The sequence below is a fragment of the Thalassophryne amazonica genome, chromosome 5 (assembly GCF_902500255.1).
Source record: "Thalassophryne amazonica chromosome 5, fThaAma1.1, whole genome shotgun sequence".
In the NCBI taxonomy this organism is placed as follows: domain Eukaryota; kingdom Metazoa; phylum Chordata; class Actinopteri; order Batrachoidiformes; family Batrachoididae; genus Thalassophryne; species Thalassophryne amazonica.
The window spans coordinates 1,446,521-1,471,600 of NC_047107.1; the positions used below are offsets into that span (position 1 = coordinate 1,446,521).

The 25,080-nt window shown below is 46.5% G+C and overlaps 1 protein-coding gene across 6 annotated transcripts in view; it reads right to left on the minus strand.

The window, feature by feature from the left end:
- The window catches only part of rimbp2 (RIMS binding protein 2), a 337,590-nt gene that overhangs the window by 126,517 nt on the left and 185,993 nt on the right, over positions 1-25,080 (minus strand). For all 6 annotated transcript variants that reach the window (XM_034169645.1, XM_034169648.1, XM_034169646.1 and 3 more), the window contains 2 exons: positions 10,305-10,451; positions 9,482-9,658 (listed from right to left, as the gene is read on the minus strand). In XM_034169645.1, the coding sequence (XP_034025536.1) occupies positions 9,482-9,658; positions 10,305-10,451 (324 nt within the window). The remainder of the gene's footprint in view (positions 1-9,481; positions 9,659-10,304; positions 10,452-25,080) is intronic.

Below are 25,080 nucleotides of genomic sequence, written 5' to 3' on the forward strand. Positions count from 1 at the left end.
TTCAAAGAACATTGTAAAGTCCCGGTCACGCAGCATCAATGAAGGACAACGAAGCCCAAATGAAACAAGAAATCTGGACTTTCACTGACTTTCAGAATCATTGTTTAACCTTCATTCAGCTTCATTACTGCAGCTGGTGTTTCATCAGGATTTTAAAACTGTTGAAAAATTTGATTGAATACCGCCTGTTATGTGGGCCGCTGAAGAGGAGGTACTGCTGGCCCACCACCACCAGAGGGCGCCCTGCTTGGAGTGCGGGCTCCAAGCACGAGAGGGCGCCAGACCCAGAAGAAGTGACAGCTGTCACTCATCCTCAGCTCCAGCTGTCACTCGTTCATCATCATCATCATCACCATAAAGGCCGGACTGCAACTCCACCTCCTCGCCGAGAAATCGACTACCGAAGAGGTAATTTTCTCTGCTGACTCATATCGTTGAGTGATAATCTGAACTTCTTTTGCAGCCATTATCCTGTGGTGTTCGTCCTTATCTGTGGGATTGGCGTTTGGTGTGACAGCGACGGCTTCGCCTCACACCCCAAACCAGATAAGTGGATTAAACAGGAGCTGCACGAGTGTGTGATTGGAGGTGGAGGTGCTCCCTCCTAACTGTGTGCAGACTGTGGATTACTGAGTGTGCGGACTCACACTCATTCATCTTGTCTTTGCTTTCTGCCAGCAGTACCAGGGTCGACAGCCGAAGACAGAGGTCCGTGCTACGACACCTTCCCAACAGGATTTCTCGGCCATTCGTCATGGATTCCAAGGGGCGTCAACCCGAGCTTGAACGGCCAATGGAAGAGCCAGGAGCGCAGGCATCAGCGGGAGGCGTGTTGAGTGAGCTGCAGCAGATCTTAACCGCCTTCACGGCTCGGCTAGATTTAGTGACCGAACAGAATGTTCTCCTTAACCGGAGGGTGGAGGCTCTCACCGCCAGGGTGGAAACGCGCGATCAGGGCGCTGCTGCAGCCACTCCTCTTGCTGATCCTGGGCCCGTAACAGACATTCCACTGGTCGTTCAACGACCCCCCCCACCGTCCCCTGAAGCATACATAAGCCCTCCGGAACCGTACGGGGGCTGTGTTGAGACGTGCGCAGACTTCCTCATGCAGTGTTCGCTCGTCTTTTCACAGCATCCTGTCATGTACAAGTCAGACGCCAGCCGGGTGGCTTATGTTATAAATCTGCTTCGAGGAGAGGCACGCGCCTGGGCTACGGCGCTTTGGGAGCAGAATTCACGGCTCCTAACGTCTTATGCTGGGTTTGTACGGGAGTTCAAACAAGTGTTTGACCATCCCAACAGAGGCGAGACCGCTTCGAGGGTGCTGCTGTCAATGAGACAGGGGCGCCGCAGCGCAGCCGAGTATGCAGTCGACTTCTGCATCGCGGCAGCGAGGTCCTGCTGGAATAACGTTGCGCTCCACGCCGCCTTCGTAAATGGACTGTCTCCGGTCCTGAAGGAGCACCTGCTGGCTAAGGAGGAACCGCGGGATTTTGACGGGCTTGTCGATTTAGTTATACGCTTAGACAACCATTTAAATGAGCATCGTCAGGAGCAGGCCGGGGGGCGTGACCAGGCACGAGCCGTCCCTCCCCCTTCCGGTTCCGAAAAGGTGACGTCGTCCCCACACTTCACTGCCAGAGAGCTCCGTGTGGCTACAGCTCCCCCTGCTGAGGAGGCTATGGATACGAGCAGGGCCAAAGTTAAGACAAACATCAGACAAAGGAGGCTGGCCCGCGGGGAGTGTTTTGTCTGCGGCTCTTGTGAGCACATGCAGAAGGACTGCCCCAAACGGTCAAACTACAACGCCCGTCCTTAGAAACTGGGCTAAGTGTGGGCCATAACACGCACGCAGGGAAACCCCGCAAATGTGCACGAATCCCAGTAACGATCCTTTGTGGGGATTTAACCCTTCACGCCCCAGCACTGGTAGACACGGGGTCGGAAGGGAATCTGCTGGATAGCAGATGGGCAAAGGAAGTAGGGCTCCCCCTGGTGGCTCTGCCGGCACCATTGCAGGTGCGAGCACTAGATGGCACCCTGCTTCCATTAATCACACATCAGACACAGCCTGTGACCTTGGTTGTGTCTGGAAATCACAGGGAGGAGATAGTGTTCCATGTAACACCTTCTACCTCCCGAGTGATTTTGGGATTTCCATGGATGGTGAAGCACAATCCCCGGATAGATTGGCCGTCCGGGGTTGTGACGCAGTGGAACGGAACCTGCCACCGGGAGTGTTTAGGATCCTCGGTTCCTCCCGGCACGACGGCTAATGAGGAGGTTAAAGTCCCCCCCAATCTATCGGCAGTGCCAAAGGAGTACCACGATCTTGCTGACGTTTTCAGCAAAGATCTGGCACTCACTCTTCCCCCGCACCGACCGTACGATTGTGCTATCGATTTGGTCCCGGGCGCTGAGTACCCGTCCAGTAGGTTGTACAACCTCTCACGTCCGGAACGCGAATCAATGGAGACCTACATCCGGGACTCTTTAGCTGCCGGGCTGATCCGGAACTCCACCTCCCCGATGGGTGCTGGTTTCTTTTTTGTGGGCAAAAAGGATGGCGGACTCTGTCCATGCATTGATTACAGAGGGCTGAACGAGATCACGGTTCGCAACCGATACCCGTTACCTCTGTTGGATTCAGTGTTCACGCCCCTGCATGGAGTCCAAATTTTCACAAAATTGGATCTTAGAAACGCGTACCACCTGGTTCGGAACCGGAAGGGAGATGAATGGAAGACGGCATTTAAGACCCCGTTAGGTCACTTTGAGTACCTGGTCATGCCATTCGGCCTCACTAACGCCCCCGCGACATTCCAAGCTTTGGTAAATGACGTCTTGCGGGACTTCCTGCATCGGTTCGTCTTCGTATATCTGGACGATATACTCATCTTTTCCCCGGACCCTGAGACCCATGTCCAGCATGTACGTCAGGTCCTACAGCGGTTGTTGGAGAACCGGCTGTTTGTGAAGGGCGAGAAGTGCGAGTTCCACCGCACTTCTTTGTCCTTCTTGGGGTTCATCATCTCCTCCAACTCCGTTGCCCCTGATCCGGCCAAGGTTGCGGCGGTGAGAGATTGGCCCCAACCAACAAGCCGCAGGAAATTGCAGCAGTTCCTCGGCTTTGCAAATTTCTACAGGAGGTTCATTAAAGGCTACAGTCAGGTAGTTAGCCCCCTGACTGCCCTGACCTCCACCAAGGTCCCCTTCACCTGGTCGGATCGGTGCGAAGCCGCGTTCCAGGAGTTGAAACGCCGGTTCTCAACTGCTCCAGTTCTGGTGCAGCCTGATCCTGATCGCCAGTACATAGTGGAAGTGGACGCCTCTGACTCAGGGATAGGAGCCGTGCTGTCCCAGAGCGTGGAGGCTGATAAGGTTCTCCATCCTTGTGCCTATTTTTCCCGCAGGTTGACCCCAGCTGAACGGAACTATGACGTCGGCAATCGGGAGCTCCTCGCGGTGAAGGAGGCTCTTGAAGAGTGGAGACACCTGCTGGAGGGGGCGTCGTTGCCTTTCACGGTTTTCATGGACCATTGGAACCTGGAGTACATCCGGACCGCCAAGCGGCTGAACCCCAGGCAAGCCCGCTGGTCTCTGTTCTTCGGGCGCTTTGACTTCCGGATCACGTACCGCCCCGGGACCAAAAACCAAAAATCGGATGCATTGTCCCGGGTGCACGAAGAAGAAGCCAAGGCGGGGCTGTCGAACCCCACCGAGACCATCATCCCCGAGTCCACTGTCGTGGCCTCCCTCACCTGGGACGTGGAGAAGACCGTCCGGGAGGCCCTGGCAAGGAACCCGGACCCAGGGACTGGCCCCAAGAACAGAATGTACGTCCCACCAGAGGCAAGAGCTGCCGTATTGGACTTCTGTCACGGGTCCAAGCTCTCCTGTCATCCCGGAGTGCGTAGGACCGTGGCAGTGGTCCAGCAGCGCTTCTGGTGGGTGTCCCTGGAAACCGACGTTCGGGACTACGTCCAGGCCTGTACCATCTGCGCCAGGGGCAAGGCAGACCATCGGAGGACCTCGGGACTCCTCCAACCCCTGCCGGTGCCTCACCGCCCCTGGTCTCACATCGGCCTGGACTTCATCACGGGTCTCCCGTCGTCCCAGGGCAACACCATTATTCTCACGATAGTGGACCGGTTCTCCAAGGTGGCCCACTTCGTGGCCCTCCCGAAGCTCCCGACGGCCCAGGAGACGGCAGACCTCCTGGTCCACCACGTCATGCGGCTGCATGGGATACCATCGAACATTGTATCAGATCGTGGTCCCCAGTTCTCTTTGCAGGTTTGGAAGAGTTTCTGTAAGGAGCTGGGGGCCACCGTGAGTCTCTCGTCCGGGTACCACCCCCAGACAAACGGCCAGGCAGAGCGGGCTAACCAGGAGTTGGAACAGGCCCTTCGCTGCGTCACCTCCGTGCACCCGGCGGCCTGGAGTCACCATCTGGCCTGGATTGAGTATGCCCATAACAGCCAAGTCTTGTCTGCTACCGGCCTCTCCCCTTTTGAGGCATGTTTGGGGTACCAGCCCCCATTGTTCCCGCTGGTGGAGGGAGAGGTCGGTGTGCCCTCGGTCCAGGCCCACCTCAGGAGGTGCCGCCGGGTATGGCGGACCGCCCGCTCTGCCCTGTTAAAGGCCCGGACGAGGGCCAAGACCCATGCGGACCGCCGGCGTTCCCCGGCCCCCACATACCAGCCCGGGCAGGAGGTGTGGCTCTCGACTAAGGACATCCCTCTCCGTGTGGACTCCCCAAAACTGAAGGACAGATTCATTGGACCCTTTCGAATCCTCAAGATCATCAACCCGGCCGCAGTGAAGCTCCAACTCCCAGCTTCACTGCGGATCCACCCTGTGTTTCATGTGTCCCGTCTCAAACCACACCACACCTCGCCCCTCTGTGCTCCGGGACCTACGCCGCCTCCTGCCCGGCTCATTGACGGGGAGCCTGCTTGGACAGTCCGCAGGCTCCTGGACGTCCGTCGTAAGGGCCGGGGGTTCCAATATCTGGTGGACTGGGAGGGGTATGGACCTGAAGAACGCTCCTGGGTGAAGAGGAGCTTCATCCTGGACCCGGCCCTCCTGGCCGATTTTTACAAGAGACATCCGGACAAGCCTGGTCGGATGCCAGGAGGCGCCCGTTGAGGGGGGGGGTCCTGTTATGTGGGCCGCTGAAGAGGAGGTACTGCTGGCCCACCACCACCAGAGGGCACCCTGCTTGGAGTGCGGGCTCCAAGCACGAGAGGGCGCCAGACCCAGAAGAAGTGACAGCTGTCACTCATCCTCAGCTCCAGCTGTCACTCGTTCATCATCATCATCATCACCATAAAGGCCGGACTGCAAGTCCACCTCCTCGCCGAGAAATCGACTACCGAAGAGGTAATTTTCTCTGCTAACTCATATCGTTGAGTGATAATCTGAACTTCTTTTGCAGCCGTTATCCTGTGGTGTTCGTCCTTATCTGTGGGATTGGCGTTTGGTGTGACAGCGACGGCTTCGCCTCACACCCCAAACCAGATAAGTGGATTAAACAGGAGCTGCACGAGTGTGTGATTGGAGGTGGAGGTGCTCCCTCCTAACTGTGTGCAGACTGTGGATTACTGAGTGTGCGGACTCACACTCATTCATCTTGTCTTTGCTTTCTGCCAGCAGTACCAGGGTCGACAGCCGAAGACAGAGGCCACCTGGGGACTCGGGACTTGGCGGCTCCTGTGTTCTTCAGACCGTTGGTGGTGGAAGCCGTGTGGGACGCGGCTTCTCTCTCGTCGGGGGTCTTCTATCTTCGAGCCTGCCCACACGTCACCTGGTGTTAATTGACTTTACAGATTTTGTGTATTTAGTTGTGTGTTGTCACAACATTAAATTGTTACTTTTTGGCTTATTCATTGTCCATTCATTTGCGCCCCCTGTTGTCGGTCCGTGCTACGACACCTTCCCAACAACCGCCGACAAACCTCAATTCGTCCATATTTCATTTTACTTTCATTCTTGATGGTTTCTTATCGTTTGCTTAGTTTTCGTAACGTTTGCGTTTCGTTTGGCTTTTGTTAGCTTAATTCAACCTTCCAAGTCCGACGTATTGAACAAAGGTTGATGAACGCAACAATATCTGAACAATAGTAGAGAAGCTTGAATCTTTGAATCTTGCTTGACGCGAGGACGTTTCGCTTCAAATCGCAGAAGCTTCCTCAGCTACAATTCTTGCTCTGGTGGTCTGACTTCTGTCTTGACTCTTGTAGAGAAGAATAATCAAGAAGTCCCAAAAGCTGGAGTTTTAAACCTAACCAGACCCCTCCTACCGAGAGGCAGACTGCTATAGGCTGGTGACTAAACAATAGCTCTAATAAGCACCTATTGTGCTCTAGTTAGCACCCTCCTAATGACAGGGCAGCTGTCCCTCCTACTGATGGGATGGACCCTCTCTTGATGGCTCCCTTGACGACTCTGCTGATGACATGAATGACTCATTACCATGAACAAAAGACTGAAACTGCTTTGACCTGAGTACCCCATTGTAAACAGGGGATAAAGCATGTCTCAAACCCCCTCCCCGGTTAAGGCTGGGTTTCAAACGTTTCACAAAGAATGCCTCCTTGACCCCTCTCTCAAACCATTTCTTCTCTCTGGCTAATATTTTAACTTTCTTGTCCTCAAACGTGTGGTTAGTGTCTTTAAGGTGGAGATGAACTGCAGACTGAGGTCCACTGGCGCCCTCTCTGCGGTGCTGGTATAGCCTTTTGTGTAAAGGTTGCTTAGTCTCACCTATGTAGTGTTCATTACAGTAAAACTCCAGCTTTTGGGACTTCTTGATTATTCTTCTCTACAAGAGTCAAGACAGAAGTCAGACCACCAGAGCAAGAATTTTAGCTGAGGAAGCTTCTGCGATTTGAAGCGAAAGGTCCTCGCATCAAGCAACCCAGTCCAGTCGAAGATTCAAGCTTCTCTACTATGGAAACCACCTGGACAACTGAGAGCCTACACAGAAATATCTGAACAAATCAGTAACTAAAGCTTTGACGAGCTGAAGGAAACATCCTTGTATCGCTAATGAATCATTCATTTTTGGGATGAAAAGCAACATTTTTCATACAGAAACAATAGTGTTAAGAACGTTTTATCAACTATTTTAACCATTTGTGGCTGGCCTGCATGTGCATGTTTTTGGGAGTAGCCTTCGTCTCACATGAACAGTTCTCCATGGACTCATCAAAGGTACTCGGCAGGACAAGTACTATCACTGACACAGTGTACAACAAGGTACAGACATGCCATGAGAGCCCAGAATGTGAAAACAAACAAAACCTGTTGTGAAGACAAACAAAATCTCACACCTGCAAGTGCTGCGGACCCGCTTTCTGTCACGTCATCGTGAATGTTTTGTTTAGATTTCCTTTAAAGCATCGAGGTTGACGTTCGCTTAATTTTTCTTTCATTAGTTTGGTTTTGTTTTGTTCCTTTCATTCGTTGTCAATGAATTTTGTTGCGAGTTCGCATGATTTGCAGTCTTTTCAGTGATGGGAAAAGTGCAGAATCTTTTGTCCACCTTTTCTTCACGATTTTTGACTTTTTGACTTTTTATCCTTTGTTCAGCTATTGCCGTTGCCGTGCGACAGGAGCTTAAGGAACACTAAATGCTATGGAGTGAAGTTCCAGAACCACAAATGAAAGTCACGATTTCCATACTTGTATTTATACTGAAGACAGAAACAGGAATCATTCAGCTTTCAAACACCCATTTTCAGCTGAACAGGATTCATTCTGCATGAACCTTACTGCAGATTTTTGTTCAGTCATAATAGACTGAAAATATCACAACTTCAAGTAAAACAATTTCTGCCATCTTGGCCTGAGTCCAGGATGAACAGGCTTAAACCACCACAAATAGGTGAACTAAAGTTAGATGGGTCTAACTTGCCTCATCTGTCTCAATAGCCAGAGGTGTGAAATCCAGCTTCAGAAAGTAAAAGTCCAGCCACATATTTGTTCCATCTTCCCAATAAACCAGCTGATTGTAATTAGTTCAGCTCTTCAGGCAGGCGGATGAACTCATTATTGAGATCACCTGTTTTAGGTGCACAGGTAGAAGCAACACGAGAGGGTTTTTAGTGTCTGAAGCTGGATTTGACACCTCTGTCAATAGCACACCACCATGTTCAGTCTTTGGGTACAATCCTGACTCCAGCGAAAAATCACATCTGACATCAACAAACCAACACGCACTTTAAATACGAGTCCAAAAATAATTCTGATGATGTCGTCTGCAATGCTGTGCACCAACTTTGTGTCCTTCCAAACAAAAAAAAGTCTGTGTACTTCCTCTGCAGCGAAATGATCATGTCAGAAATTAGTCCAGCTTTTCATTCTAACTTCCTCCTAACAGCTCTGTCTGCAGCAGCTGTCACACTGTGACCATCTGAGGAAATGTATAAGTCTAAATTCAGACTGATCTGTCAACATGGCTGTGTGTTTGGAGTGCAATTCTCTCTTCATCTCCAACAAATGTGGGAATAAAATCTTGAGACAGATGAAAAATTAATTCATAATTGGGATTTGGTTGTTCAAGTGAAGCTGTAAAAAGTGTTTTTCACTGCTCAAACCACAACACGGCAGGCTTATCAGGCTGAAGGACAAATTGCCCGACTGTTTTCCTCCAGAGGAATGTCTTTGGCCTTGGTGAACATTTGGCTGTTTCTTATCTCAGCTCACAAAGACAATGAACTGTTTCACAGGACTGAAGCATGCTCCACTCCCTCCCCCCCACCCCCCATCACCCCCCCAGCTTTCTCCACTGTGAGATCAATAAAGTGTATCTCATCTCATCTCAAAATCCATCATTGCTTTTTTCTTTTTTTTTCAAAAAAACTTGACTGTAGAAACTGTAAAGATGGTTTGCGTTTAGTCAGATGTCTTAAATGTCTTTTGTTTGTTCAAGCAAGAATATAAAACTATTCTGATTATAAAAAGTATAAAATGATGTAACAAATCCTTCCTGTGAATGCAGGGCTGGTTTCAGGTCTATCCTGTGAGTCCACACACACCCACTGACAGACTGGATGAAGACTGAAGACTGTTTATGCACTGACAATGTGCACAGCTACACAGACAACAGAAACAATAAATATGAGAACATAGGTCAGAAAATGAAGTATTTCCATTTAAGTACAGACTTAAATGAGATTCCCATCTGCACATGATATGCCATGACCTTCAAACATCTTCAGTTTTGCACTTCAACACCACATTGTACATCTTGTAATGACTAGAAGACTGAAAGACTTGGACCCAGGTACTGTATGTACACAAAGCCATTCTGTGAGCTCAGCCTCAGGTGAAGGAAGCGACGCTGAAGGTGCAGGTTGGGGCTATGGGGGCGGAGTCAGCTAACACATGGTGGGGCCTGTTTTAGAGCACTTTGATATCATGAGCCTGCCCCACCCTCCTGGCAGGTGTCAGGGTGGAGATGAGCAGTAGGTACCTTCAGCGTGCTGTGAGAGTTGATGCTGTGTTTGCGACCCTTTTCCAGCTGCATCTCTGAGTACAGGTCCTCCTCGTCCTCCTCCATGATGTCGGACAGGTCGGAGCCCCGGCTGCTCTCCGTGTGGTACTCCTCGCTCTGGCTGTAGTGGTGGTGATGATGATGATGATGATGATGCTAAAAGCAAGCAAGATGTGGTTTTCTTTAAAATAATTATCCACCCATGGACATGGCTGTAACATCCTTATGAACCAGGTTTTTATGAAACTTGGACTGCCCCCCCCCCCCCCCCCCCCAAAAAAAAAGCAGAGGAAAAAAAAATCAAACTATATTTTGACATTGTGAGATTGGGTATGTTATTTTTTTCCCTTTTTTGTGAGATGGAGAATTTACTAAAATGATGGATGGTGTACCGTGAAACAAAATCAGGCTCACTTACATCCTAGAAACAGCAATCTGACCTGGGACCAAGACCAAGGTCAGATCCAAAATTCACTCAGTTGAATCAGGTTCAGAATACATATCTTGATATTGTCTGAGGCCAAACAAATACCTCAAATACTCGAGCTTGGTTGAGTAACACTTTGCTAGACTTTCAAGCAAACGAAGCCAGTCTGAAAATATGACGAGAACTCAGCCATAACCCACCAGTGTTTTCGATGTTTATATGTCTGTTTTTGGACCTTTGAAGTGACGTAGAAGCTGACATGTGGCTACAAAAAGTTTTCTTCCAATTTGAACTTGGCATGAAAACATGAAGTCATGAATAATCCACCGCATGCTCGTCGTCAGTGACGTGTGAGTGCAGTTGTGTTTTGTGTACCTGTCTGAGTTCTGAGCCTCTGAGGAACTCGTCTACGGAGGCCCCTCTCCGCCGTGTGTACGGAGAGTCACGGCCGTCTTCCTCTTCATCAGAGTTGAGTGGAGGTAGGCCATTACCATGGTCACTGAAGACATTTCTCTTCTGCACCTGTTACCACACATCGACACTGAGGGCTGGCACAAAGCAGCCCAAAGCCCAGCGGGAGTGCCACTGCTCAATTCCACTGGATGTACGGATCTTTATCACAAAATCCGTGGTTCCAAGCCTCAGTCCTCACAGACCCTCTAACCTGTAGATTTTGGAACCTTCAATGTGCTGCCAAAAGCTGATTTACTAATTTAGGTGTCTGTTAGCTCCTGATTGGCTGGGCACAGCTGAATGGGTGAATCAGCTTTAGGCAGTGCGGCGAAACTCAAAAACACAATACCACTGTGGGCGGGTGAGTGGGCATAATGCTGGCACCTACATATTGTCTCTCACCAGAATACAGACAGCAATACAGACTTCAAATTCTATGTGTCAGTATTTCTTGTTATTTCTGGTGATAATGACATAAATGATGACATGAAAACTGCAACATTCACAGGCTGATCCACAGCTCGAGCTCACTGGACTGCCAGTGTGGGGTGGATACGGACACTCCTTTAACATCTTTAACATCCTCAAGGGAGCAGCCCAAAGAAAGAAAAAAGATGAGCACCTCTAAAGGAGCAGATTTCCAAAGTAGGTAAGAAGGTGGCCACGCCGCCAAGCGCCAGAGCTCCACGAAGGGGAACAACAGAAACACAGGCACACAGCGTCGAATCTGGAACCACACTTTGATTTGTTTCGATAAAATAAAAACCTGTTTAGTGCTCAATACATAGATTTTTGTTTGTTATTATTCACATAAACACACAAAATACCATCTCTCTCTCTTTCTGTGCCACTGTCAATTTTGTGCAAATTGCACACACTCAACTTGGCACACTGCATGAACTCATCAAATGCAGAAAATAATTAGTGTTCAGAGTGCTGTGACTTATATATATATATATATATATATATATATATATATATATATATATATATATATATATATATATATATATATATATATATATATATATATATGTGGATCCTTGTCACTTGATTGGTGCTTTGTATGTCACATGACTTGGATTATTCATCCATTTTTATTGCGTTGCATTTAGAGTGCAATTTGGTACCATTAAGGTGTACATTTGGTTGCATATGTTTGGCAGTGGTGGGCACTAGAGGATGACATTTTTCAGGAATTCCCGTGGGTCACATGATTCCTGCAGGATTCCTGCGGGATGGGAGTCAAAATTTTATCAATCCTGTGATTGGGATGGGACAGGAATAAAAATGAACGGGAGCGGGCAGGAGTGGGAATGCCAAAAAATAGATGATGATTTTCATCTATTTAAAACAACCAAAACGCGTTCACACCGGGCGCGATCAGACGCTACAAATTCGCGGGGGTCACATGGCGACGGACGCGCCTCCTTCGCCCGGTGTGTCGCTCTACTTTTGCTGCGAAAATTTGCCCCGGTGCGTCATCAAATAGGAGGAGCTTCCATTCCGCTCACCGGCTCCGGTTGTCAGTAAAGTTAACATGACGGACCTTGATCACACGGAGTGAGTTGTTGTGGAAAGCTGACAAACGTCATGAGACATTCCCAAGAGTATCATTATCTGGATGACGGCCGCTTTCAGTGGTCCCTCTGCAGGACCCAGTTTGAGGACCTCCTGTCCCATTCACGCGCGCACATGTAAACAATAAAAAAAAAGAAACTCTGCTGCCTGCTGTGGCTGCTGCTCGCTCCAAAAACTCTGTCATAATTGTGTTTAGAAACCAGTCACCATTTGTTTTATTATACATCTGTGTAGTTAATAAGTAAAATAATCTCCATGGACGATTCGCTCGCGCGCGCATGTAAAATTAAAAAAAAAAGAAACTCCAATCCCACTGCTGGGGCTCCTGCTCGCTCCAAAAACTGTGAAATAAAGGACAAAAGAGACATAAGTCCTGCTCACAGGCTGCTACCAGATACAGGACATGTTCACATCTTCAGTCAAACTCCAGACATCTCCACGTCACCACATATTCAGTCCCTGATTGGTCATCACGGTGCGATGAGATGAAAAAGTTCAGATATTTTAACTTGGGGAGGAGGGCAACGCAATGTGATGCGATGCAATATCGCGTCACAAACGCGCCAATCGCTCAAAAATGCTTAGAGTACAGACCATGCGTTTACCACAGATCTGTGGTTAGAAGAGAGAACCAAGACGAACTACATAACGGTCACCGTGCACTACATCCACAATTGGGAGATGTCATACCACATCCTAGCCACGATGACATACGGGAGTGGGATGGGAGTGGGACTGATTTTGAGTGGGAGCGGGATGGGATTGGGAGTCATCTTTACAGGACTGGGATGGGATGGGATTTCTTTTTTACTCCAGTCCAAGATTGGGACAGGATGTGATTTTGTTTTCTGGGAGCGGGATGGGACGGGAGTGAAAATCCACTCCTGTGTCATGCTCTAGTGGGCACAGCTAACCAAAAAGTTAGCTTCGATAACTGATGATCAGATAATTGAAAAGGTATCTTCTTTAACACTGAACTGCCTAAAAACTTAGCGGAAGCTACAGATAACCAGTAACTTTAAATTTTGCCTCCTATTCGCGCTCAGCTACTAAGAAGCTGATTTTGAGTTTAAACACCGACAAAGCTTCTAACAGAACCAAAGGCGATCACAAACACAAACAGCCAATGGGTGCTTCTGTCTTTGTGCATGCTGCCCCCTGCTGTAGGAAAGCATCATTTACCCCGACAGGATACAGTGGTCCAGCCATGAGGCAGAGGTCTTGAAATGGAAAGCAGGTTTGAATTATGGTTTTGCTTTAAAAATAAAATGATTCTGGATAGAATATATCAATCAATCAATCAATCAATTTTTTTATATAGCGCCAAATCACAACAAACAGTTGTCCCAAGGCGCTTTATATTGTAAGGCAAGGCCATACAATAATGATGTAAAACCCCAACGGTCAAAACGACCCCCTGTGAGCAGGCACTTGGCTACAGTGGGAAGGAAAAACTCCCTTTTAACAGGAAGAAACCTCCAGCAGAACCAGGCTCAGGGAGGGGCAGTCTTCTGCTGGGACTGGTTGGGGCTGAGGGAGAGAACCAGGAAAAAGACATGCTGTGGAGGGGAGCACAGATCAATCACTAATGATTAAATGCAGAGTGGTGCATACAGAGCAAAAAGAGAAAGAAACAGTGCATCATGGGAACCATGAACCAATATATAACACATATTTGATACTGTTGACCATAAAAATTTTATTACAGAGATTAGAGCATGCCATAGGTATTAAAGGCACTGCGCTGCGGTGGTTTGAATCATATTTGTCTAATTACAATTTGTTCATAATTAACTTTAGTCTGTGAAGAAGATTCCCCATTTACATGGAGTTCCACAAGGTTCTGTGCTAGGACCAATTTTATTCACTTTATACATGCTTCCCTTAGGCAGTATTATTAGACGGTATTGCTTAAATTTTCATTGTTACGCAGATGATACCCAGCTTTATCTATCCATGAAGCCAGAGGACACATACCAATTAGCTAAACTGCAGGATTGTCTTACAGACATAAAGACATGGATGACCTCTAATTTCCTGCTTTTAAACTCAGATAAAACTGAAGTTATTGTACTTGGCCCCACAAATCTTAGAAACATGGTGTCTAACCAGATCCTTACTCTGGATGGCATTACCCTGACCTCTAGTAATACTGTGAGAAATCTTGGAGTCATTTTTGATCAGGATATGTCATTCAATGCGCATATTAAACAAATATGTAGGACTGCTTTTTTGCATTTACGCAATATCTCTAAAATCAGAAAGGTCTTGTCTCAGAGTGATGCTGAAAAACTAATTCATGCATTTATTTCCTCTAGGCTGGACTATTGTAATTCATTATTATCAGGTTGTCCTAAAAGTTCCCTAAAAAGCCTTCAGTTAATTCAAAATGCTGCAGCTAGAGTACTGACGGGGACTAGAAGGAGAGAGCATATCTCACCCATATTGGCCTCTCTTCATTGGCTTCCTGTTAATTCTAGAATAGAATTTAAAATTCTTCTTCTTACTTATAAGGTTTTGAATAATCAGGTCCCATCTTACCTTAGGGACCTCGTAGTACCATATCACCCCAATAGAGCGCTTCGCTCTCAGACTGCAGGCTTACTTGTAGTTCCTAGGGTTTGTAAGAGTAGAATGGGAGGCAGAGCCTTCAGCTTTCAGGCTCCTCTCCTGTGGAACCAGCTCCCAATTCAGATCAGGGAGACAGACACCCTCTCTACTTTTAAGATTAGGCTTAAAACTTTCCTTTTTGCTAAAGCTTATAGTTAGGGCTGGATCAGGTGACCCTGAACCATCCCTTAGTTATGCTGCTATAGACGTAGACTGCTGGGGGGTTCCCATGATGCACTGTTTCTTTCTCTTTTTGCTCTGTATGCACCACTCTGCATTTAATCATTAGTGATCGATCTCTGCTCCCCTCCACAGCATGTCTTTTTCCTGGTTCTCTCCCTCAGCCCCAACCAGTCCCAGCAGAAGACTGCCCCTCCCTGAGCCTGGTTCTGCTGGAGGTTTCTTCCTGTTAAAAGGGAGTTTTTCCTTCCCACTGTAGCCAAGTGCTTGCTCACAGGGGGTCGTTTTGACCGTTGGGGTTTTACATAATTATTGTATGGCCTTGCCTTACAATATAAAGCACCTTGGGGCAACTGTTTGTTGTGATTTGGCGCTATATAAAAAAAAAATATATATATATCTGTTAATTTTAAAATAATGCACTAATTCTGAAGATTTGAACATTAACACACAGATGCCCAAAGGGGATTATGAGTAACTAAACCTCCACTCATACTGATTGGTTAATTCATTCATTCTGTGAATCAATGTAATGTGTTGGTGTTTACAAGTAAATGTGCTTTTGTAAAGTGTCATTTTTTTCATTTGTATAAAAAAAGACATCTTCAAGATTCCACTAGACAGCGCCTAAGCACACGTGTGATGACATCATAACTCTATCCGGTCAGAGAGACAAGGTTTCTTTCAATATCAAGAACTGTCAAAAAACTTTCTCGTGTGTGGTTGGAGTTGTGTGGCGACAGGAATCGAATGATGTCAGTCGCACAAAAAAATCAAATAATAGTGAAAACATGTTCGGTGCATCAATCGGTCGCTCCGTGAGGCGTCATAACATCCGATCGATTAGCGGCTCGGTGCGGTGTCATAACAGATCAATCGGTCGCTCCGTGAGGCGTCATAACATCCGATCGGTTAGCGGCTCGGTGCGGTGTCATAACAGATCAATCGGTCGCTCCGTGAGGCGTCATAACATCCGATCGATTAGCGGCTCGGTGCGGTGTCATAACAGATCAATCGGTCGCTCCGTGAGGCGTCATAACATCCGATTGGTTAGCAGCTCGGTGCGGTGTTATAACAGATCAACTGGTCGATCCATGAGGCGTCATAACATCTAATCGGTTAGCTGCTCGCTGCGGTGTCATGACAGATCAATCGGTCGCTCCGTGAGGCGTCATAACATCAAGCCTGGTTCACGTGGCAAGATAATTAGGCGGATATCAGACCCGATCTTCCCCTTCCAACAATCTTAAGGATGCCCCGCCAATCGTGATGATGCTAAATATAATCTTATCAGATATTCCTGCCGTGTGTGGTGTGTTAAGAAAGACGTGAGGAGCTAAACGTGACATGCAGCCAATCAGAAAGCGAAGTGTTTGACCTGGGAATGTTCGTGTGTGAAATCTGTTTGTGTGTGTTGTTTTTACCATGTGTCTTACACCACACACTGTACGACTAAACCTGTCAGATCTATGATTTGTTTTATCTCCACCTGTGGGGTCTCTCAGGTTTTGGAAACCTACAGATAATTTTAAAATCCTGCTGTCGACAACACTGTGATATAACTGGTCACCAGTAGATGGCAGTGTTCTATGCATTTTGATGCCAGTTATATCACACAGCCTGAATCACAATTTAACAGACTTTTCAGCTTTGAGAAGCAACCTGAGCTTCTTCTTCTCCATTTTTACATGAAACAAACACAATAACAACGGCTATGTATAAACCCACAGAACATATTCACGAGAGTTTTAGACACAATATACAAAGAGTTTAATGCTGTTGTCCGTGTGGAGCCTGATCACAGCGTCTCAGATGCATTTCTTCTGTCATGAACTTTTACCCAGAATGCACTGGGCACAGCTGCATGTCCACACTAAATCCTTCAAAATTAGTGCATTAGTTTAAAACTAAAACATATATCTGATATTTTCACTTTATAAAACTTCAGATGTGATGTTCATTTAAATAACTTGTCTGAAATTAGTTTGGTTAAAATTTTAACCATAAGTTAAAACTGTATGCCTCTGGATGACTTGGGTGATATTGCCAGCGTATCAGTATGGGGTCAAAAGAAGTGAGCTTTTTTTTTTTTTCTTCTTTCTATGACCAGTTCTCCTTTGCTTGCAAAGGATAGAGCAGTTTCTTCTGGAACCAGTTCTCTGTTTGTAGAAGATAAAACTGCACATTTACTACAAAAAGCTACATCTGCAAAAATGTTAGTGGTCTAAAAATTATTGGACCAAAACTTATCGGAAGATAATTGGTCTGATGATGGTTTTGAAAGTTATCTGAAAAGCTAATCTGATAATGAAAACATTATCTTTGATAGTTAGTAGATTAGCGTAACTGTGCCCACCACTGATGTTTGGTACCATTGCCTTCTGCGTGCACACACACACACACACACACACACACACACACACACACACACACACACACACACACACACACACACACACACACACACACACACACACACACACACACAAAACAAATCCACTGAGCTGTAAGCCATCTGGAGGCAGAGCTGTTAGGAGGAACTTAGAATGAAAAGCTGGACTATTATTATTATGATTTTTTTTTCACTGCACTGACGAAGTACACAGACTTTTTTGTTTGGAAGTACACGTAGCTGGTGCACAGCATTGCGGGAAAAATCATCAGAATTATTTTTGGACTCGTATTTATAGTACATGTTGGTTTGTTGATGTCAGATGTGATTTTTAGCTGGAGCCAGGATTGTACAGAAACTTTTTTTTCGTAAGTACACAAAGTCAGTGCAGTTACAAACCAAAATGTAAGTCCCTTTTCCGTTGTTCTTAAATAAATATAATATCAAATGACAAGGATCGATTTTAGCTGTTATATAAAATAATGAATGGTTTTACATTCTTTCAATGTAAGAAATATTTAATGTTCCAGGTTTCACCACATCAAATATCCGTACCATTGAATTCAATTCATAAACATCAATTAATTTTGTGTATATATATATATATATATACGAGGTCTGTCCGTAAAGTATAGGTCCTTTTTATTTTTTTCAAAAACTATATGGATTTCATTCATATGTTTTTACGTCAGACATGCTTGAACCCTCGTGCGCATGCGTGAGTTTTTCCACGCCTGTCGGTGACGTCATTCGCCTGTGAGCACTCCTTGTGGGAGGAGTCGTCCAGCCCCTCGTCGGAATTCCTTTGTCTGAGAAGTTGCTGAGAGACTGGCGCTTTGTTTGATCAAAATCTTTTCTAAACCTGTGAGACACATCGAAGTGGACACGGTTCGAAAAATTAAGCTGGTTTTCAGTGAAAATTTTAACAGCTGATGAGAGATTTTGAGGTGATTCTGTCGCTTTAAGGACTTCCCACGGTGTGAGACGTCGCGCAGCGCTCTCAGGCGTCGTCATCAGCCTGTTTCAAGCTTAAAACCTCCACATTTCAGGCTCTGTTGATCCAGGACGTCGTGAGAGAACAGAGAAGTTTCAGAAGAAGTCGGTTTCAGCATTTTATCCGGATATTCCACTGTTAAAGGAGATTTTTTTAATGAAAGACATGCGGATGGATCCGCGCGTCGGGACGCAGCCGACGCGACGCTCCGCCACAGGAAAAACACCTCCATTGGAAGCCTTAAGGACAAGTTGGAACATGTCCTGCTGTTAAACAATTTCTCATATACTCACTCCACTGAAAGCCATCAAAAACCGCCTGGATTTTACAAATGGTTATCAACACGGAGGTGTTTTTCCTGTGCCGCCGCACCGCGTCGGCTGCGTCCCGACGCGCGGACCCGTCCACACGTCTTTCATTAAAAAAATCTCCTTTAACAGTGGAATATCCGGATAAAATGCTGAAACCGACTTCTGTCTCACAGGTTTAGAAAAAATTTTGATCAAACAACGCGCCAGTCTCTCAGCAACTTCACAGACAAAGGAATTCCGACGAGGGGCTGGACGACTCCTCCCACAAGGAGTGCTCACAGGCGAATGACGTCACCGACAGGCGTGGAAAAACTCACGCATGCGCACGAGGGTTCAAGCATGTCTGACGTAAAAACATATGAATGAAATCCATATAGTTTTTGAAAAAAATAAAAAGGACCGTTGCTTTATTGACAGACCTCGTATATATATATATATATATATATATATATATATATATATATATATATATATATATATATATATATATCCATCCATCCATTTTCTTCCGCTTTATCCGGAGTCGGGTCGCGGGGGCAGCAGCTCAAGCAAAGCCGCCCAGACCTCCCGATCCACACACACCTCCCCCAGCTCCTCCGGGGGAACCCCAAGGCGTTCCCAAGCCAGCCGAGAGATGTAATCCTTCCAGCGTGTCCTGGGTCTTCCCTGGGGCCTCCTCCCAATGGGACGTGCCCGGAACACCTTTCCAGCGAGGCGTCCAGGGGGCATCCGGAAAAGATGCCTGAGCCACCTCAACTGACTCCTTTCAACGTGGAAGAGCAGCGGCTCGACTCCGAGCTCATCCCAAGTGACCGATCTCCTCACCCTATCTCTAAGGGAGCGCCCAGCCACCCTGCGGAGGAAACTCATCTCGGCCGCTTGTACCTGCGATCTCGTTGTTTCGGTCATGAGCCAAATCTCATGACCACAGGTGAGGATCAGAACGTAGATTGATCGGTAAATCGAGAGCTTTGCCCCCCTACTCAGCTCTCTCTTCACCACGACAGTCCGATACAGCGACCGCATCATTGCAGATGCTGCACCGATCCGTCTATCGATCTCACGCTCCATCCGTCCCTCACTCGTGAACAAGACCCCGAGATACTTAAACTCCTCCACTTGAGGCAAGGACACTTCACCGACCTGAAGATGGCAAAGCACCTTTTTCCGGTCAAGAACCATGGCCTCGGATTTGGAGGTGCTGATTTTCATCCCGGATGCCTCACACTCGGCTGCAAACTGCCCCAGTGCACGCTGAAGGTCCTGATTTGACGAAGCCAACAGAACCACATCGTCCGCAAACAGCAGAGACGAGACTCTGTGGTTCCCAAACCAGACCCCCTCTACACCCTGGCTGCGCCTAGAAATTCTGTCCATAAAAATAATGAACAGAACCGGTGACAAAGGGCAGCCCTGGTGGAGGCCAACATGCACTGGAAACAGGTTTGACTTACTACCGGCAATGCGAACCAAGCTCCTGCTGCGGTCGTACAGGGACCGGATAGCCCTTAGCAAAGGACCCCGGACCCCGTACTCCCGGAGCACTCCCCACAGGGTGTCCCAAGGGATATGGTCGAACGCTTTCTCCAGATCCACAAAACACATGTGGACTGGTTGGGCAAACTCCCATGAACCCTCGACCACCCGAGGGTCCATATATATATATATATATACACTCAACAAAAATATAAACGCAACACTTTTGGTTTTGCTCCCATTTTGTATGAGATGAACTCAAAGATCTAAAACTTTTTCCACATACACAATATCACCATTTCCCTCAAATATTGTTCACAAACCAGTCTAAATCTGTGATAGTGAGCACTTCTCCTTTGCTGAGATAATCCATCCCACCTCACAGGTGTGCCATATCAAGATGCTGATTAGACACCATGATTAGTGCACAGGTGTGCCTTAGACTGCCCACAATAAAAGGCCACTCTGAAAGGTGCAGTTTTGTTTTATTGGGGGGGGGGGGGGGGGATACCAGTCAGTATCTGGTGTGACCACCATTTGCCTCATGCAGTGCAACACATCTCCTTCGCATAGAGTTGATCAGGTTGTCAATTGTGGCCTGTGGAATGTTGGTCCACTCCTCTTCAATGGCTGTGCGAAGTTATTGGACATTGGCAGGAACTGGTACACGCTGTCGTATACGCTGGTCCAGAGCATCCCAAACATGCTCAATGGGTGACATGTCCGGTGAGTATGCCGGCCATGCAAGAACTGGGACATTTTCAGCTTCCAAGAATTGTGTACAGATCCTTGCATCATGGGGCCGTGCATTATCCTGCTGCAACATGAGGTGATGTTCTTGGATGTATGGCACAACAATGGGCCTCAGGATCTCGTCACAGTATCTCTGTGCATTCAAAATGCCATCAATAAAATGCACCTGTGTTCTTCGTCCATAACAGACGCCTGCCCATACCATAACCCCACCACCACCATGGGCCACTCGATCCACAACATTGACATCAGAAAACCACTCACCCACACGACGCCACACACACTGTCTGCCATCTGCCCTGGATAGTGTGAACCAGGATTCATCCGTGAAGAGAACACCTCTCCAACGTGCCAAACGCCAGCGAATGTGAGCATTTGCCCACTCAAGTCGGTTACGACAACGAACTGGAGTCAGGTCGAGACCCCGATGAGGACGACGAGCATGCAGATGAGCTTCCCTGAGATGGTTTCTGACAGTTTGTGCAGAAATTCTTTGGTTATGGAAACCGATTGTTTCAGCAGCTGTCCGAGTGGCTGGTCTCAGACGATCTTGGAGGTAAACATGCTGGATGTGGAGGTCCTGGGCTGGTGTGGTTACACGTGGTCTGCGGTTGTGAGGCTGGTTGGATGTACTGCCAAATTCTCTGAAACGCCTTTGGAGACGGCTTATGGTAGAGAAATGAACATTCAATACACGAGCAACAGCTCTGGTTGACATTCCTGCTGTCAGCATGCCAATTGCACGCTCCCTCAAATCTTGCGACATCTGTGGCATTGTGCTGTGTGATAAAACTGCACCTTTCAGAGTGGCCTTTTATTGTGGGCAGTCTAAGGCACACCTGTGCACTAATCATGGTGTCTAATCAGCATCTTGATATGGCACACCTGTGAGGTGGGATGGATTATCTCAACAAAGGAGAAATGCTCACTATCACAGATTTAGACTGGTTTGTGAACAATATTTGAGGGAAATGGTGATATTGTGTATGTGGAAAAAGTTTTAGATCTTTGAGTTCATCTCATACAAAATGGGAGCAAAACCAAAAGTGTTGCATTTATATTTTTGTTGAGTGTATATATATATATATATATATATATATATATATATATATATATATATATATATATATATATATATATATATATATATATATATATATATAAGGAAGAGTCAAATGTCATGTAAGCAAACCAGAAGCAGAGGAGGGCGGGAGTTCACACACACACACACACGCACGCACGCACACACACGCACGCACGCACGCACGCACGCACGCACGCACGCGCGCGCACGCACGCACGCACACACACACACGCACGCACGCACGCACGCACGCACACACACACACACACACACACACACACACACACACACACACACAGCTTGGCAGAGATAAAAAGGAAAGGATGTCGGTGTGAATTTGACAGTTATTTGGCGTTTTTTTCTGAGCCCCTCCTCCTGGTTGTTCATCCTTCAGCTCCCTGTGAGCGTCTGGTCGAGTCGGTGGTGTGGCCTCTGGTTTCAAAGAGAAGTTTAAATGCCGATTATTATCTCCTAATGATTTCTCCACTTTTGAACTCCAGCTGTTTGTGATGCCGTTGTTGCTCTGTGCTGTTGTTTATCATCCACCAAATTTCAAGAAGGATTTTATTCACGATGTTTTGGTAGATTTTATTCCAAAATATGACAAACTTTTACATCTGTGGTGATTTTAATATTCATATCTGTTGTCCCTCTAATCAGCTGGCTGATGGTTTTAAAAGTGTGCCTTGAGGGCCTTGAGGCAACTTTGTTGTGATTTGGCGCTATATAAATGAAAATCAATTGAAATTGAAATTGAAAAGTCTCCTGAACTCTTTTGGTCTAACACAAGTTGTGGATGGACCAACACATAGTTTTCGACACTCTTTGGACCTGGTCATTTCTTATGGGCTCTCAATTTCACTTAAGGACATATCAGACACTGCCATGTCACTTTCCTGTTATTTTTTAATTTACTGCTCCTCCATCCGCTGGTAAGCCACTTGTTCCTGTCTCTCACCGCCGTTTGGTTACCTCCTCGACGACGGGGGACTTTGCTGCTGCCTTCATGGACTCTCAGTTTTATGCCATGAATGGACTGGTTTCTCCATTAATCCCAAAAACATCCTCTCTTCTTTCCACTCTGCATGCACAGTAATTCTGGACTCTGTTGCACCGATGTGCTGCAAATCCAGGAAATCAAAATCCGACCCCTGGTTAAATGCCACGACCTGTGCCCTCAGGCAACGCTGCAGACGGGCGGAGAGAGGGTAGTGGATGAAAAGGACAAACTACAGGTGTCTCTGGGTTTTCTGAGGGACAGTCTAACTGACTATCAGAAGGCCGTAAAGGAGGTAAAAGCACAATATCTGTCTCATATTATTTCTAGTCATCTTCCTGGTGTGTTATTTCAGACTATAAACTCAGTTGTTAACAAGCACTTTTATGCTGCATTTACACATAACGACGACAAGTCACGAATGCCACGAAGTACACATTCTTGGCCGCTGATCACGAATGTGATGATCAGGTGTCCTCAGGAACTGTTGCAACCTGTTACCACGTTACGATTAATGGCACGTGTTGCTGGAGAATTATCAGGAACCATTACGCACGGTCAAGAATAATGTTCCGTGTCATTGCACGCTATTGCGCGTAACAGCGCATCAAGTTCTGTCACATTGTGAACAAGGTGAATTGTCTCTACACACACACCCATATTCATCCAACCGAATTCAGATCGCTCCAGTTTTTCAGAAGAACTTTGTGACTGCATGTGTAGTTGGGCTCTGTGCCATGGAGTGGTGCAGAGAGGAGGAGGAGGACAGAGCCAGATGTGTGGCTTCATGCGGCTCTCGTCTTCCCAAACATCAGGCACATGCAGCAGCACCTGCAGGAGCGTCCTGAGGAGCTTCAGCAGGAACTGTGGAACGACTCTTGGCTGACTTCGCGTCACTGTTCCTCTTCGGCATACTGCATCAAACTCAACACTGTGGAGCCGAGTTTAATTGTGTGCATGTGACAGAAAACTGATTCGTCGTGGCGCGCAGTGAAATGTGACACCACGTTACAAGTCGTGTCAAAGCTTGATAGTTTCCGTGTCACTTCATAATAACGCGTGACAGTTTGGGCTCCAAGAACCATCACAGGAACCACTACGAACGTTGTCATGTTCTATTAAGGATCAATACTCATCAAGATGGATCAATACGCTCAGTTGCGACCTCCACGACATGAGACGAAATGAGGACGGAAGATTTTTTGACAGACAAAAACATGCTCCATGAATATCAAGAATATCACGCACCAACACACACTATTAAGAAACCTATTCAGAGGCATTAAGTCAGGAATGTGTCACGAATGACAGAAAAATGACATCTGTAACGCGTCTTGCTTATGTGTAAACGCACCATTAGACATGAGCATGTTACTCCCGTCCTATACTCACTCCACTGGCTTCCAGTTCCTTTTAGAATTCATTTGAATATTTTATTGTTTAAAAGCTATTTATGGCCTTGCACCTCCTTACCTAAGCTGGTTTTTAACACCTAATGTTCTGTTTTTATGTGCTATTTTAAATTTGTGTGTTTTTTGTGCATCTGTGTTTTTACTGTTAAGCACCTTGGACACCATCTGGTGCTGTAAAGCGCTTTATAAATAATGTTACTTGATTGACTGATTTGATGGCCAGTCGTGGCCTACTGAGGTGCAATAAATATCAAAAATTTCTAAAATTTCTATTCTGTTTGATTGCTCTATGATATAAACATATTAATGACAATATCTACAATAACATATTAAATTTGATGGGTGTCTTGTCTCACAGCAATGTTAAAATAGTGTAGATTAGTCGACAATGTTTTCTGTTGATAATTTATTCTAATTAAGTGTACCTACACATTAAACATTTACTATTCAATTTTCTTTTAAATAATTGAACATGCAGTTTCATTTAAGGTGGGGGGGCATCCAAATGCCCCTACAATGTCATTGATTGACATTGTAGAAATTTGCATACTGGATTGTTCTGAGTCAAGGGTCACACCTGGTGTATGTGAGCAATTATTCCGCCCACTGCTGACCGAGCATATGCAACAGAGTGAAACTGTGAACTCCACCACCAAGCATTGTGATTGGCTAACACCACACATAATCATTTAACCAAATGATCTACAGACATATTTGAACATTTTTTTAAAAGTAATGTAATAGGTCCTTTCCCTATTAACTAATTACTTGTATAATGCTGTCACTCAGTTACTAACTCAGTTACTTTTTGGAAGAAGTAACTAGCAACTATAACTAATGACTTTTTTAAAGTAATGTGCCCAACACTATGATCACCGTTCACCTGCAGTGGTGTCATATTCTTATGA